At 41.6% G+C, this 14,188-nt stretch overlaps 1 protein-coding gene across 1 annotated transcript in view; it reads left to right on the top strand.

The window, feature by feature from the left end:
• LOC122799750 (kinesin-II 85 kDa subunit-like) overlaps nt 1-14,188 on the top strand; it is an 888,373-nt gene that overhangs the window by 436,273 nt on the left and 437,912 nt on the right. The window contains exon 8 of the mRNA XM_044069019.1: nt 5,850-5,957. Within this exon, the coding sequence (XP_043924954.1) occupies nt 5,850-5,957 (108 nt within the window). The remainder of the gene's footprint in view (nt 1-5,849; nt 5,958-14,188) is intronic.

Raw genomic sequence — 14,188 nt, 5'->3', positions numbered from 1 at the left:
TGGTGTCCCACAAGGCTCAGTCCTGGGACCCCTACTGTTTGGCATATACTTCTCAGAAGTATAGGTAAACACAGGAGGATTATGGCTAACCAAGTTCACCGATGACTGCAAACTGGGAGCCATAACTGACTCTCTGGCTGACATGGACATCCTCCAAAAGAGCCTTACTGAGACGGAAACCTGGTGTCAAAGTCATGGCCTCAAGCTAAATGCCAAAAAATGCATAGCCATCCCATTTGGGAAAAACAAAACACCCACAAAATGACACATAGGTGGCAGCCCCCTTAATACAGAAGAGGTAATAAGAGATCTGGGGACCCAGGTAGATAGTAATCTCTTCTTTGACAATCATATTGCCAAAGTAGTTAGGAAATCCTTCTATTTGGCCCATCTAATTACTAAAGGGTTTGCATCTAGAAATAAAGAGTTTATAGTGCCCCTCTACTCATCACTCATCAGACCCATCATAGAGTGCAGTGCCCCATTTGGGATGTACCTCACAAGACACTTCCAACAGCTGGAGAGACCACAAAAGTACCTCACCAAGAGGATTACTGGCCTCAAACATATGTCCTATGCAGCCCAACTGAAAAAACTCTGGCTGTACTCAGTGGCATATCACTTGCTCAGAGGTGATCTCTGCCTGACTTACTAAGCCATGTCGAACTCAGAATTGATGGACATGCCCCACCTAAAGAAATCCAAGTCACTCTGAGCCATGCGCTCTAGTGAGCTAAACATCACCACATCAATAAATAGAACATGCTGGAGGATAGATTCCTGTCACAGAGACTCCCCATGCTTTGGAACAAAATTCCAAACTACATTAGGCAGAGCCCCTCACTAACACTCTTCAAGAGAAACCTTGATGAGTGGATGGGTAACAGAAAATACACCACTGGGATCACTTCATTGGCTCTGCTTGACAGAGGATCAGTTAATTAATCAATGGGGCGGCAAAAGCCGACACACTCTGGCTAGGCTTATAAATGCCCTTGGGCAGATAGCCTAGTACCTACCTATGAACCTATGAGAGACAGTGAGGTGCTCTGCTTGACATGTATGGGAAGTCTATTCCAGAGCATGGGCAGTCTCTGGGTTATGAACCTGTCCCTCCAGCATATTCTGTTGATTGTGGTAATGAGGTTGAGGTCTCTAGAGCATGTGGCGTGGAGGGATTGGGATTTCTTTAGATGTAGCATTTCTAACAGAGCTGGGTCAGACATAGTTTTGTATGTCAAGCAGAGATTGCCTCTAAGTAGACGATATGAGACAGAGAATAGTTGGAGTCTTTTGAGTCTGTCCATGTAGGACGTGTTTAATGCCTAGGATCCTCTTCGTGAGGTATTTCTGTGGCCTCTCCATCTGTTGAAGGTGTCCAGTAAGTTACATGCCAAATGGGGCATTATACTCGATGATTGGTCTAATGAGGGAAGAGAAGAGAGAGATGATGACCTCTTTCTTCCTGTATGCAACACCCTTGGTAATGAGATGTGCCATATAGAAGGACTTTCTGACCACAGTGACAATGTGGTGGTCGAATGAGAGGTTGCTGTCGACCTGCGTCCCCAGATCTCTTATAATGCCTTCAGTGTTCAGTGGGCTCCCATTGATGTGGTAATTAGTGGGAACTGAGTTTTTACAAAAGGGGATGATGACACATTTTTTGGCATTAAGCTTAAGGCTATGGTTTCTACACCAGTCATTGGTCTCAGTGAGGCCTTTCTGTAGGATGTCTGCATCACTTGGGGAGTTAATAATGGCTCCCAGCTTACAATCATCTGTGAACTTGGTCAGCCAGAGTCCCTTTGTATTGGCCTGGACATCTGAGAAGTAGATACTGAACAGGAGAGGACCCAGGACCGATCTCTGTGGGACTCCACTCGTGACTGGTCGGCAGTCTGACTTGGAGTTCACTACTTTCACACTGTATGTTCTATCTGTGAGCTAATTTGCAACCCGCCTAATGATATAGGGGTTGATGCCTAGTTTGGTGGGTTTATCAATAAGTCCCAAGTGAGGAATGTTATCAAAGGCCTTGGCCAGATCAAGGTAGGCTGTATGCACTGCCTTACCTTCATCCACAGCCCTAGTGACTGACTCAAAGATGTCAACCAGGTTGAGCAGGCATGATCTCCTTTTCATTAAGCCAAACTGCGTGGGGTCCAGAGATTGGAGATTTTCTATATCTTTTTTAACCAGGTCCATGATGATGCACTCCATAGCTTTACATATCAGACTCGTCAGTCTAATGGGGCGATAATTCCTAGGGTTTGTAGTCGCTCCCCCTTTATGGAGAGGGATGTCTGTAGCAGTGTGCCATTCAGTAGGGACAAAGCCTGAGGTGAGGCTGTGACTGAACAGAGCACACAGATGTGCCATTTCACTTTGTAGTTCATATAGAACACAGCCAGATATATTATCAGGTCCCATGGAAGCTGTATTCTTGGCCTTGGACAATGCAGCTTTAACCTGTGCTGCAGTAATGCTGGGTGCCTGGCATTCTTCCAACATTGTGATTGGTCCTTTGGGGGGGGGGGGTAAAGTTGGCACTGAATCTGTTGGCTCAGTATAGGAGGTACCATTGTGTAGTAATTCAGAGCAAATCTGGGTATTGCTGTGGAGGTTCTTGATATAACTATAGAAGGCTTTGTGATTGTTTTTAGTATCTGCCGCAATTCTGCCTTCACTGCTGGCTTTAGAGGATTTGATGAGGGATCTCAACTTTTTGTTGAGGCTAATAAGGGAGTTTTTCCAGTCTTGGGACTTCAACTTTTTCTGCAACAGTTTCTTCCTTCTGTTGTAGAGTTTATTAATGGCAGGGGACCACCAGATTGGCTTCCTTTTTTGGAGGAGAGCATTTTGGTTCTGTTGGGTATGGCTAGTTCCATGCATTTATATACATGTTCATACAGTGCACTGGTGTATGATTCAGCAGTCATGCAGCTATTTTCCATTGGTATGGGTGCTGTGAAGTTAGCCACCTCTGTTTTTCGGAATCCAAAGTCAGCTTTGGAGAAGTTTTTCAAGATGGTTTCCTTTGCGGGGGGTGTGCGTGAGATGTGGATTTTCATGGTGATTAGTTTATGGTTGGATTTGACCAGAGAGGGATTGACTATTGGTGTAGAGTAACAGTCGCCCATGTTAGTAATAACCAGGTCAAGGATGTTGCTTCCTCTAGTGGGGGTGAGAATGAGCTGGTCCATGGCATTGGAACTGATGAATTCCAGGAAGCGTTGGGCCAGTGTATTGGTGCTTGAGCAGTTTTCCCAGTTGATGGAGGGGTAGTTGAAGTCTCCTAGTATGAGAGTGTTGGCTTGGACCTTGCTAGATTCCAGGGTGCTTAGGAATGTGGAGTGAGAGTCTAGGGACATGGTTGGGGACCTATAGCAGGTTATGACCTGGATCGTCGTCTTACCCAATGTTAGTTGTACCTGAAGTATCTCAGATGCTTTATGTTGGGCTACTAGTCTGGAGGTGTGCATATCCTTTATAAATATGGAGACACCACCACCTTTGGAGCTTCAGTCCATGTTTCAGGGCTGAAAGGTGTGGAATGACTTATAGCCTGGGAGCGCAGTGGTGCTTTCTGCCACTTTAAACCAAGTCTCCGTTACAGCACAGACGTCGATGTTCTCCATTTTGAGGAGTGCTTCAAGCGAGTGCATCTTGAGATTTAGACTTCTAGCATTAAGCAGCATGACCCTCAGAGTGCATTTATTTATAGCTGTTACAGTGGTAATTTGGTCTTTAGAACACTGCCTAAAAAGGGCACTATAAGGGCGGTAAGAGCCTTAGCCAGTACCCAGAAACCCAGGGGTAACAGATGCAGGCCATCTCTGGCAAAGCATTGAGGTCTGCAGTCATGTCATCCCAAGCCGAAAGATACTGGATCCCCTTAGAATGACACCAGAAACTTAACCAATTGTTGAAGTCAATCATTTTTTGTTTGTACTGCGGTATCATTCTGGGTGACAGTGGGATACTGCTCAGGTTTAGTGTCATACCTGCATCTCAGGTCATCCACACCCACATGGACAATGACAGAGTCATACTTGTACTTGTTGTGGAGAGACCTGAGTGCGTGTGTTATGTGTCAGATTCTGGCACCTGATAGACGGCTGACTGTTACCTTCTCCTTATTCAACCTAGTGAGTGGGACATCTCTGTGCCTCACTATTGAGTCACCTATGATTAGTGTATTGGGCAAGGTGTTTAACCTTAGGGCCTTAGGTTGAGGGGCACAATGTGGAGGTGAGCTATGTGTCCTGTGGTTTGTGCGGTGTTGTAGTGGTCGAGTGCGTTTCTGTCTTGGAGGTGTCTTCTGTTTGGGTAAATTACTATTGAGAGCCTCCGCAAAGGTGGATGTGTGGTTTGTGTTTTTATCTGAGAGCTGTGATAGTGGGTGTTCTGGAGGGCTATGTGTTCCATGTGCTGTGGTGCAGATATTGACCTTCTCCTCTTGACCAGCTAGTCTGGTCTTGGCTGGAGAGCACATCGCTTCCAATTTGATGATATAAGTGCATCTCTCACAAGTCTGAGTGTTGGGAAGTAAGAGGAGAGGATTGTCTGTGTACATGAGGCAGTCACCACACTGCCTCAGAATGCCCAAGTCCACTAGGTTAATAGGAGAAAGCACAGGGAACTGCCCTTTAATCATGCCAGGAGGGGTGGTCATAACTACTAAGTACTGGAGCTATTTCCATGAAGAACGACTAGTGCTGATGGCACTTAGTTGTGCTATAATAATTGCTACAAAAAGCCTGTTGAAGTGCAAAGTGATTAGGCTATTTGAAGTGCAAGACAAAAAGAACTAGCAAGATCTAAGCGAAAAACTGAAGAGCAGACTTTCTGGCACCAGTAATAGTTTCCGGGTGCATGTAGGCATGCACGTGTTTCCTGTGCCAGTTTAGAAAGTCCACGCTTCAAAATCTTTATATAGGCTGGTTATACTGCACAACAGCAATGATTATTTAGGGCAGAAGAAGGGACCTCATGAAGGACATTTGAGAAGCAATACTGGAAGTATGACAATAATATATGAATTTCACTTAGGAATCAGCAGAAAAATATACAGAAGTAGTAAGCACCAGTACTGACTTATAATCTTATAGTCTTATAAACCAAAATATAAAATAACTGACAGAATTTGAAGGATATCAAGAAATGCAAAATAGTCTTGAAATTAAGGAAGTATGTTTTAGCAAATCAGCTTGTCTATTTACACCAAGATGGGACAGAAAGAAGAGGATGGACAAAGCAGGAAAATGGCAGAGAATGGTCAATGGGAAGGGGCATCTAGTATTTTTCAGGTAAAATGATTTTCTACAGATGACCACAAATTCATCAAGCATAGTTGATCAATATATCAATACCATCAATGTCTATGTTTCTAGTCCAATGCAGTCTTCTCTCAGTCATGGGTCTTGCATGCAACCTGAGTCTATTATGACCACTAGGAGCAAGTGAACTTTCCATCTCAGTAAACAGCATGATATAATCTTTATCATACTTTAAGGCACAATCATATTATCTTTTCAGTTAATGTAGTTCATTGTACATAGTTATTTAATAAGGTGAGACATTCATTTGCTTCTCTGTATGGAATGGTATAATAGCAAAGACAAAAATGAGGAACAATTCCTTTTCCATACATCATATTTTCATATGGTAAAAGAATGGTTAATTTACTCAGAATCCTTTATAACACAATTATAAAGCCTGCTTATTTATTACTTGAAGAAGATTAATATGTGCATTTTCTTGACAGTGACATACTCATTTTGTAGAATGGTTGAAGGAAACTCAAGTCTTTAAAGTAAAGTTTGCTTTGGGAATTTTCTTTTCAGTGTTGTCGAGGGATGCACTGAGGTGGTTGCCTTTGATCCCAAAGATGTGCACAGCCTGTATATACAGGGTCGACGAAACCAAAAGACAACTGGCCAGCTACAACTGAGGTAGGAATGCAATTCAGAAAGTGTCACCAAATGCATTAATAAGTGCAGGTACATACTGCAGAGTTTTCAATTTTCTATGACAATGGTACAAACAGCTCACTTTTATAAGTATTTTGCAATATTATTATTATTTTATGGGTATCCTGTATATGTTGGGTCATTAAACATAGGTCTCCTTGAGTCATGTGAATTTCAGAGAGCAAGACTCATTCTGAATTGTCACAGCAGTTCTTACTCTGGCCCAAGAGCAAGACTCATTCCGAATTGTCACAGCAGTTCTTACTCTGACCCAAGAGCAAGTCTCATTCTGAATTGTCACAGCAGTTCTTACTCTGGCCCAAGAGCAAGACTCATTCCGAATTGTCACAGCAGTTCTTACTCTGGGGGTCAAGAGAAAGACTCATTCCGAATTGTCACAGCAGTTCTTACTCTGGCCCAAGAGCAAGACTCATTCCGAATTGTCACAGCAGTTCTTACTCTGGCCCAAGAGCAAGACTCATTCCGAATTGTCACAGCAGTTCTTACTCTGACCCAAGAGCAAGTCTCATTCTGAATTGTCACAGCAGTTCTTACTCTGGCCCAAGAGCAAGACTCATTCCAAATTGTTACAGCAGTTCTTACTCTGGCCCAAGAGCAAGTCTCATTCCGAATTGTCACAGCAGTTCTTACTCTGGCCCAAGAGCAAGACTCATTCCGAATTGTCACAGCAGTTCTTACTCTGGCCCAAGAGCAAGACTCATTCAGAATTGTCACAGCAGTTCTTACTCTGGCCCAAGAGCAAGACTCATTCTGAATTGTCACAGCAGTTCTTACTCTGGCCCAAGAGCAAGACTCATTCTGAATTGTCACAGCAGTTCTTACTCTGGCCCTAAGTGCAACATCAGGATTATAGTGCTTGGACAAGGTGAGGAGAAATGACTAGGTGGCTGCTTCCAGGAGAAATTGGGCACTGATCGCATGGCATAAAAACCCAAGCTGACCCTTGAAATGATTAACTACTGTAAGCAAAATATTAGAAAGTTTTGTTCAGTATGAAATGAGCAGTGTGAAAATGAACAAAAATTACATTTTGCTAGATTGGATTGGTGGTTGAAGGAAACTCTTAGCCTATGTAGTCTATACTTTAACTGGATTTAATGTTATACCTCCCCTCCATCTGTCCCTTCCCCTTTCTCCTGTGCATTACCCCTTTAATGCCCACTCTTAAGATTCCAACCCATGGGTCCACAACTCCCTTTGTAAAGATGTCAGGGAGTAATTGGTCCAAACAATTTGTTGCATGTGTCCCCTTCTCTTCCTCGTGTCTTTTCTATTTTGGGTAATCCCTTCACATCTCTCCAACATGATCTAGAGAACATGTATCACCCTCTCCCTATGTCTCTTCTTATCTGTGGTGGAAAGAACTCCCGTTCCTTTAGCATTTCATCCTACACCTTTCCATCCAGCTCATAAACTCTTCAGGTGACGATCTTCTGGGCTCCTTCTAGCATCATGATATCCATGTCCTTGTATGCTCTCTAGAACTGCATATAGTGCAACCATACATCTCAACTGTACAGATTTTTGCAGAATGTCCAGATTTCTGCCTCATATTTTTGGTGTGTTCCTTCTAAAACCTGTACTTTTCTGGCAAATAGCTGAGGATCAAAGTCATTAAGACTCCACATCCTTCAGAAAATGCATGCTATCTAGTATTCTGTCAACTTTCTAAGTTTGTAAGAACAATATTTAAAATCTGTCCCTGTTTGTCCCCCATCATTTTAGGTTTTGTCCAGATTATTTGCTCTAAGAGGTTGAGAGGTATGAGTACAACTTATGGTGTGGGCTGATACTGAGGTCAACTGATACTTTCTATGTTGATTACCTACTTATACTCAGGCCCTGTACAGTTGCTTCTGCCAGCCAGGCTAAGATCCAAAATACTTTATTCCTACTTTAAAGCTGGTTCACAAAGAAGGACCTTATCAGTAGTACTCCTAAATCCAAGGTGATGGTTAGTGGGTCTACTCAAAAATTGCTGAATCACATACCCCTAACTTTTAATGTATCCATTGGTCAACTCTATAAAAGATGTGATCATCATGGACCCTTTTCTGCCATAACCTGGGCCACAAGTTGAATACAATATATAGGGATTGTTTTAAAGTAAGCACTCAACCAGCATGTTTTTGAGAGGTAACAGAGAAGTACAATTGCATTAGCAATGTTTCATAATTGTAAATGTTGAAATATGTCCACTGTTGCAGTGATAATACTTGGGGGGACTTCAGCCACAGAGGTTCCAGCAGCCAGCATGAATTCTGGTGCTTAGCAGTCTTCCCCCATAGACCAGCCAGATGCCCTTCTTACCTAGACATCATGACATCAGAGGGATCCCTGCCCACACTATCTTTGGTTCCTTCTTACCTTGGTGATGTAGTTTTATATGGTCTAAACTACAACACTGATTGTCCCATTAAAAGCAATCCCCAGGAAGGCAGTCCAGTCAGTAGGCACCCAGGCTGCATCTGCAGGTCATAGACCAACCTGAGGAGAGAAGACACCCAGATAGGCTAACAGAGAAGGAAAACAGGAAGAAAGGTTACTAGAGTAGCCACCTAAACCCATGAATGGCCACAGAAAGGAGAGAAGAGGATAGCAGGGAAAGAACTGGTACTGCAACAGTGAATGCACTCAAACAGCCACAGTTATGCTAAGTTTCTAAATTAAGTGTACTGTGTTCATAGTATAGCTCACTGTTACAGTAAAAACTCTTAGGAAGACTCCCAAAGCTTATGGATAAGTGGGCATCTAGTCCTTGGGAGCAGTAGGCTACAGGCGTCTCTGCAGGACTGCCATAACAAATTCTGCCCCGACCCTAGATGCAATTCCCAGATTATAGTGCTTGGAGAATGTTTGGAGAGATGACCAGGTTACTGTTTCCAGGGTACATTGGGTACTGATCCCCATAAGAAAGGCACTGGTGGCTGCAGTGTCCCTAGTGGAATTGGTCGTATTGTGGCCTGGCATATATTTGCAATGAAAGAAGAAAGTGCAGTGGGTTAGCTATTGGGATATAGTATGTTTGCCAACAAGCTTCCCTACCTATTCCTTTGCAAATGAAATTAATGGCTACTCAGAATTTCTTGTTTCATTTCTCTAGTACAAGTAAAATATTAATTGCCTATGCAGATCATGTGCATGTCTAATGCTTTTCCCATTGTTTTAGAATGATGGGGAAAAATATAGTGAGGAGGATACCCTGATTTAGAGACAGCTCTATTCAAGTTCTAGGCATGAAGGTAGGGTAAGTATGTTGGGTAACCCTAACTTGTGGAAGATGAGAAATGTTTCTTTTCACTTGAGGGTCTATAATTCTAAAATCCTTCTAGCAGAGGAAATTGCAAGCAACAGGACTGTTTCTCAAGTTAACTATTGGTGGTAGTGGTGGTTGTGGGGGGGGGAGGAGCAAAATTAGTTTTTCTTTGTGGTGTAAGGCACTCTGTTCTGTCTAAGTCTGACAGGTAAGTGTGGATTAAGCAGACACAAGCTACAGCGGAGTCCTGACCCCTCCTTTGGCACCAAAGGTAGAATCTTATTCATTTAGGTTGGAATGACTTTCTATTTTCTCTAGCTTCCTTTTAAATGTATAGCATGTCCTCTGAAAATGTGTCAAAAGGGAGTGAGTCTAAGATAATCCATGTTTTCAGCCTCACAGTCCTTAGGTTGTGGTATATCAGTGGTCCTTTGATTTATGGCTAGAGGTCTACACACACTGAGGTAACAGTACAGTGTCTGCCTTTACTAGACCATGAAGAAGGCAAGTTAATGTTGCCTGGACCAAAAGGAGACTATGGTTAGTGTTTTGGCCTGTTCTCTTTTATCGTATCTGTTGGGATTAAAGTACTGGAGAGAAAGCATAGAGAAATAAACCTGTCCAGCTTAGGGAGAAGGTATTTATTACCCAGCCCCCTGTGGCTGGCAATCTGGTGCAGTTTTCTGAGTTGCATGTTTTCTTTGAAAGTGAAAATGTCTGTTTCCTGCACACCCCACCAGTGAATTAAATCCAGAAAAAAAATTATTGTTTAGCATCCATTCATGTTGTCTCACCTCTGTCCTTCTCAGCTGGTCTGATAAAAGATCCTCCTAAGATTTATTTATTCTTTGTAGACCAGGTTAGTCCCACTAGGCTAGTAGCCCCTTTTCAGGGGATACCCAAGGTGGTATTTATATTAGTAGAGGAAATTTGGCTAGTACATTAGGAACTTCCCCTATTCATTTCAATAGGGCCATGAGATCTTTTACATCCACCTGAGTTACCACCAAGTCATTTTTCTTTAATTTCTCATCCAAATGATGGCACATCTGCGAGTGTAGCACCCCCTTATCCAGTACATCAGTGTCAGTAATTACACTATCTCATGTGGGAATAAAACCCACAGCCTTCAGCGCCAAAGGTGAGTGCATTACCTGTTGCCCCACTGATGTAATGTGAAAAGCCCTGAGGATCATTCTTGACTCCTGGGACAGATCTCATGCTTGCATTAATAACCTGTACGACAGGTAGGAGTGGGATTTCTCCTCCCCCACTTGCTGATGTACAACATCACTGTGGAATTGTCAGTGAATATGAGAAAGATTCCCTATTACAAAATGTTCTTTAATGTTTTGATAGCTAGCATGACTGATATCATCTCTTTTACATTAAAATGGCTCGTCCTCTGGATATTTTCCTGGGCCCCTCAGATCAGAATCAGAATCACATTTATTGGCCAAGTATGCACACATACAAGGAATCTGACTCCAGTTTTGATGACTCTCCAAGTATGAATTACATAAATGACATACAAGCAACTATTAAAAACAAGACAAAAATGTAAATATACACATACGTATACATACAAGGTGAAAATTGCAACTCAGTGCAAGAAATACTGAAATAAACTCTGAAACAAACAAGTATTAACAATATGTAAACAATACTGCAGAACCATCGGAGGTTTGGGAAAAAGAATACCCAGTCTAATTATCTGAGTTAACCATTTATGAACTTGATGGCCTGTGGAAAAAAATACTCTTACATCTGCTTGTTTTGGTGCTTATTAATCTAGAATGCCTGGCAGATGGTAATAGTTCAAAAAGATTGTGGCCTGGATGTGAAGGGTCAGTGATGATTTTCCCTGCCCATTTCATGACTCTGAAATAGTACACGTCCTATAAACAGGGCAAACTAGTACCAATGATATTTTCGGCAGACCTGACTATTCGATGTAACCTATTTTTGTCATGTTTAGACACAGATCCAATCTAAACTTTTATGGATGAGCTGAGAACAGACTCAATGACTGCTGTGTAGAACTGAATCAACAGCTCCTGTAGGAGGCTGAATTTCCTCAGCTGTCACAGAAAGTACATTCGCTGTTGTGCCTTTTTTCTGATGGACCTTACATTGGTCTCCCACTTCAAATCTTGGGAGATTATAGATCCCAAAAACTTGAAGGTTTCCACAACTGACACAGCAGTATTAAATATAAAGAGGAGGGATAATATTGTAGTAGCACTCCTAAAGTCCACTGTTATCTCCACAGTTTTAAGAGTGTTCAGTCCATCAAAGGGCCAGCTGCTCAATCTCCTGTCTGTATGCAGACTCATCGCCATTTCTGATGAGCCCAATAATGGTTGTATCACCCATGTATTTAATAAGTTTGACAGAGGGGGGTCTTTAGATGTGCAGTCATTAGTATAGAGGAGAGAATAGCAGTGGAGAGAGCACAGATCCCTGGGGGACACCCATATTGGTTGCGCGATAGTTAGATGTGAATTTCCCCAGTTTCACCTGCTGTTTCCTATTGGTCATTATATTGATGATCCATTGACAGGTAGAGGCAAAAATGGAAAGCTGGGACAGTTTCAAGTGAATAAGTTCCAGAATTATTTTATTAAATGTAGAGCTAAAGTCCACAAACAAAATCCTTGCATATGACCCTGGGTTGTCAAGATGTTGCAAGATGTTATGCAGACCCATATTAAGTGCATCATCCACTGACCGGTTCTCTCAATAAGCAAACTGAAGGGGGTCCAACAAGGGAGCTATAATATCCTTCAAGTAAGCTAACACCAGCCTCTCAAAAGTCTTCATGACCACCAATGTCAAAGCAACAGGCCTGTAGTCATTCAGTCCTGTAATACTGCATTTTTAGAGACAGGAATGATCATCAGTTGTCCTGAGTCAGTACCACAGGCTGTATCTAAAGAGTCTGGGTGTCCAGGCCTAAATTCAAAGGCACCTCCCCCCCATCTGAGATACACTTGTTAACTTCACAAGACCTCTTTCATCATACAGGGCAACAGTGGTATGGGTCAATGGAGGAACTGGGCATGCTGCCATCATCTGTTCTGCAAGGACCAGTACAGCTTTATCATGCATAATCCTACTTGGGCTACCATCAAAATGGAACAGGTTATGTATCTTAGCCCTCTAAGGAATTCAATTGCAGTAATTTATCTATGCTGTCTTACTGACCTGAAGTAGTCTGACAGGAAGAACAGTTTGAAGGTCCTATTCTAGAATAACAGGTTTGGTGGTAACATGCATTTTTTTGAAGGATCTGAAGTTTGAAACTCAAATGTATGTCATTATCTAGTTGCTTCAGTCATCACTGATTTGCCAGAAAACAACACATTTTATGAGGAAAAGAGCAAAAAATATCAGGCAAAAATCTGGACAGACTGAAAATATGGACAGTTGAGAGGTATGGATTTGGGAGGAAAATCTACACATGTGCTACCCAGATATTTAATGCCCTTAACTATCAAACTCAAACTGACGCACTGAAGCAGCAAAGACTTGCAGGTCCCAAGTAAAGGAAAAGGCTGAGGAGATACAGGAAAAGGGCCTGAAAGAAAGAGCGCCAGATCTACGCAACCTCACTTCTTGGATAATCAGTACTCTGTTACATGAGGTCATGATGCAGTCGATACCTCATGCAGGGCAGCAGTTACAGAGTCAGTCTTAAGGAGAATGTTAAAGCAAAACTCCTTAATGCCACACTGGAGAAGGAGCTTTTCTTTGGACCCCTGCAACATGTTAAAAAAAAACGGAGGGAAAGAGGAAAACTATAAAGCCGATAAAATAATTATTTCACTCACCTGAACAAAAATATAGCAGAAAATACCCTATAAAAAGCTAGCCAGAGGCAAAACAAAGGAATACAGCAGATGGTTAATAAAGGATGTTGTAATAAAAAATGGCAAGCAGACTAAAGGGGAGAGCTGAAGACCCTCACAGCTGAGATCCAGAGTGAACAGCTATGCCTTATACAAGCTCATCCCACCTCCCACCCCATTAAAACCTCTTTGTAAAACAATGGGAGGAAAAAAACTAAAAACATGGGTGCTTCATATTTTCAGGTTGAGGTACAGAAAGTTCTCAAGCGTTCTTTTATTCCCCAGGAACCAGTGGTACTTAGTTCAATCCCTGTTACCAAACCAACTGTTGCAGGGAGTCATAGAGAGAGGTTAGTTTTTAGTACCAAACATGTGAACAACAACAGCAGTGTGAACATCATTCTTAACATTAAAAACTAACCTCTTTTTCAGACTGGGTCCCATATAATAGGAAATAGATGGATATGAAAGAAGAACAGAAAACAGAGTCTTGTTACAAAAGTAAAATTTGCCAGTATGAACTGACCATAAATTTTCTTAGCAATATCATTATATTCATTATCTTATTATAACTATTCCTCCTACTAGAAGCAGGGCTTAATGATGTAAATGAATCCATAATATCACAGTATTTATGCATATGTTCTGCAACTCTATTAAAATTAATCAGAACTTCTAAATCAAAACTGTTACATAGGTGAGCTGCCCAAATAAATTCCCCCTTGGATAATGCTCTAGTACGGGTAAGGATGATGACTATTTGCCCATAACAAAGAATTAGTAGCCATTAAGTACAAATCATTCTATGATTTAAAACTACCTTAACTTCCAAAATATATAATGACCTCATCATTACAATATTTTGTAAGTGCAGTACCCAAAAAAAAAAAAAAAAAAAAATATATATATATATATATATATATATATATATATATATATATATATATATATATATATATATATATATATATATATGGTTCCCTTTCATCCCCTTCATATGACTGAATTAACATAAGCCTGAAAACAAAAGCCTGAAAAGTCAAAAGCCTGAAAAGTCAAAAGCCTGAAACTCAAAAGCCTGAAAA

Source organism: Protopterus annectens, chromosome 4.part0 (genome assembly GCF_019279795.1).
Source record: "Protopterus annectens isolate FY-2018-M chromosome 4.part0, PAN1.0, whole genome shotgun sequence".
Lineage (NCBI taxonomy): Eukaryota > Metazoa > Chordata > Ceratodontiformes > Protopteridae > Protopterus > Protopterus annectens.
Note: the sequence above shows the minus strand (reverse complement) of the source record. Positions and strands in the feature narration are given on the sequence as shown.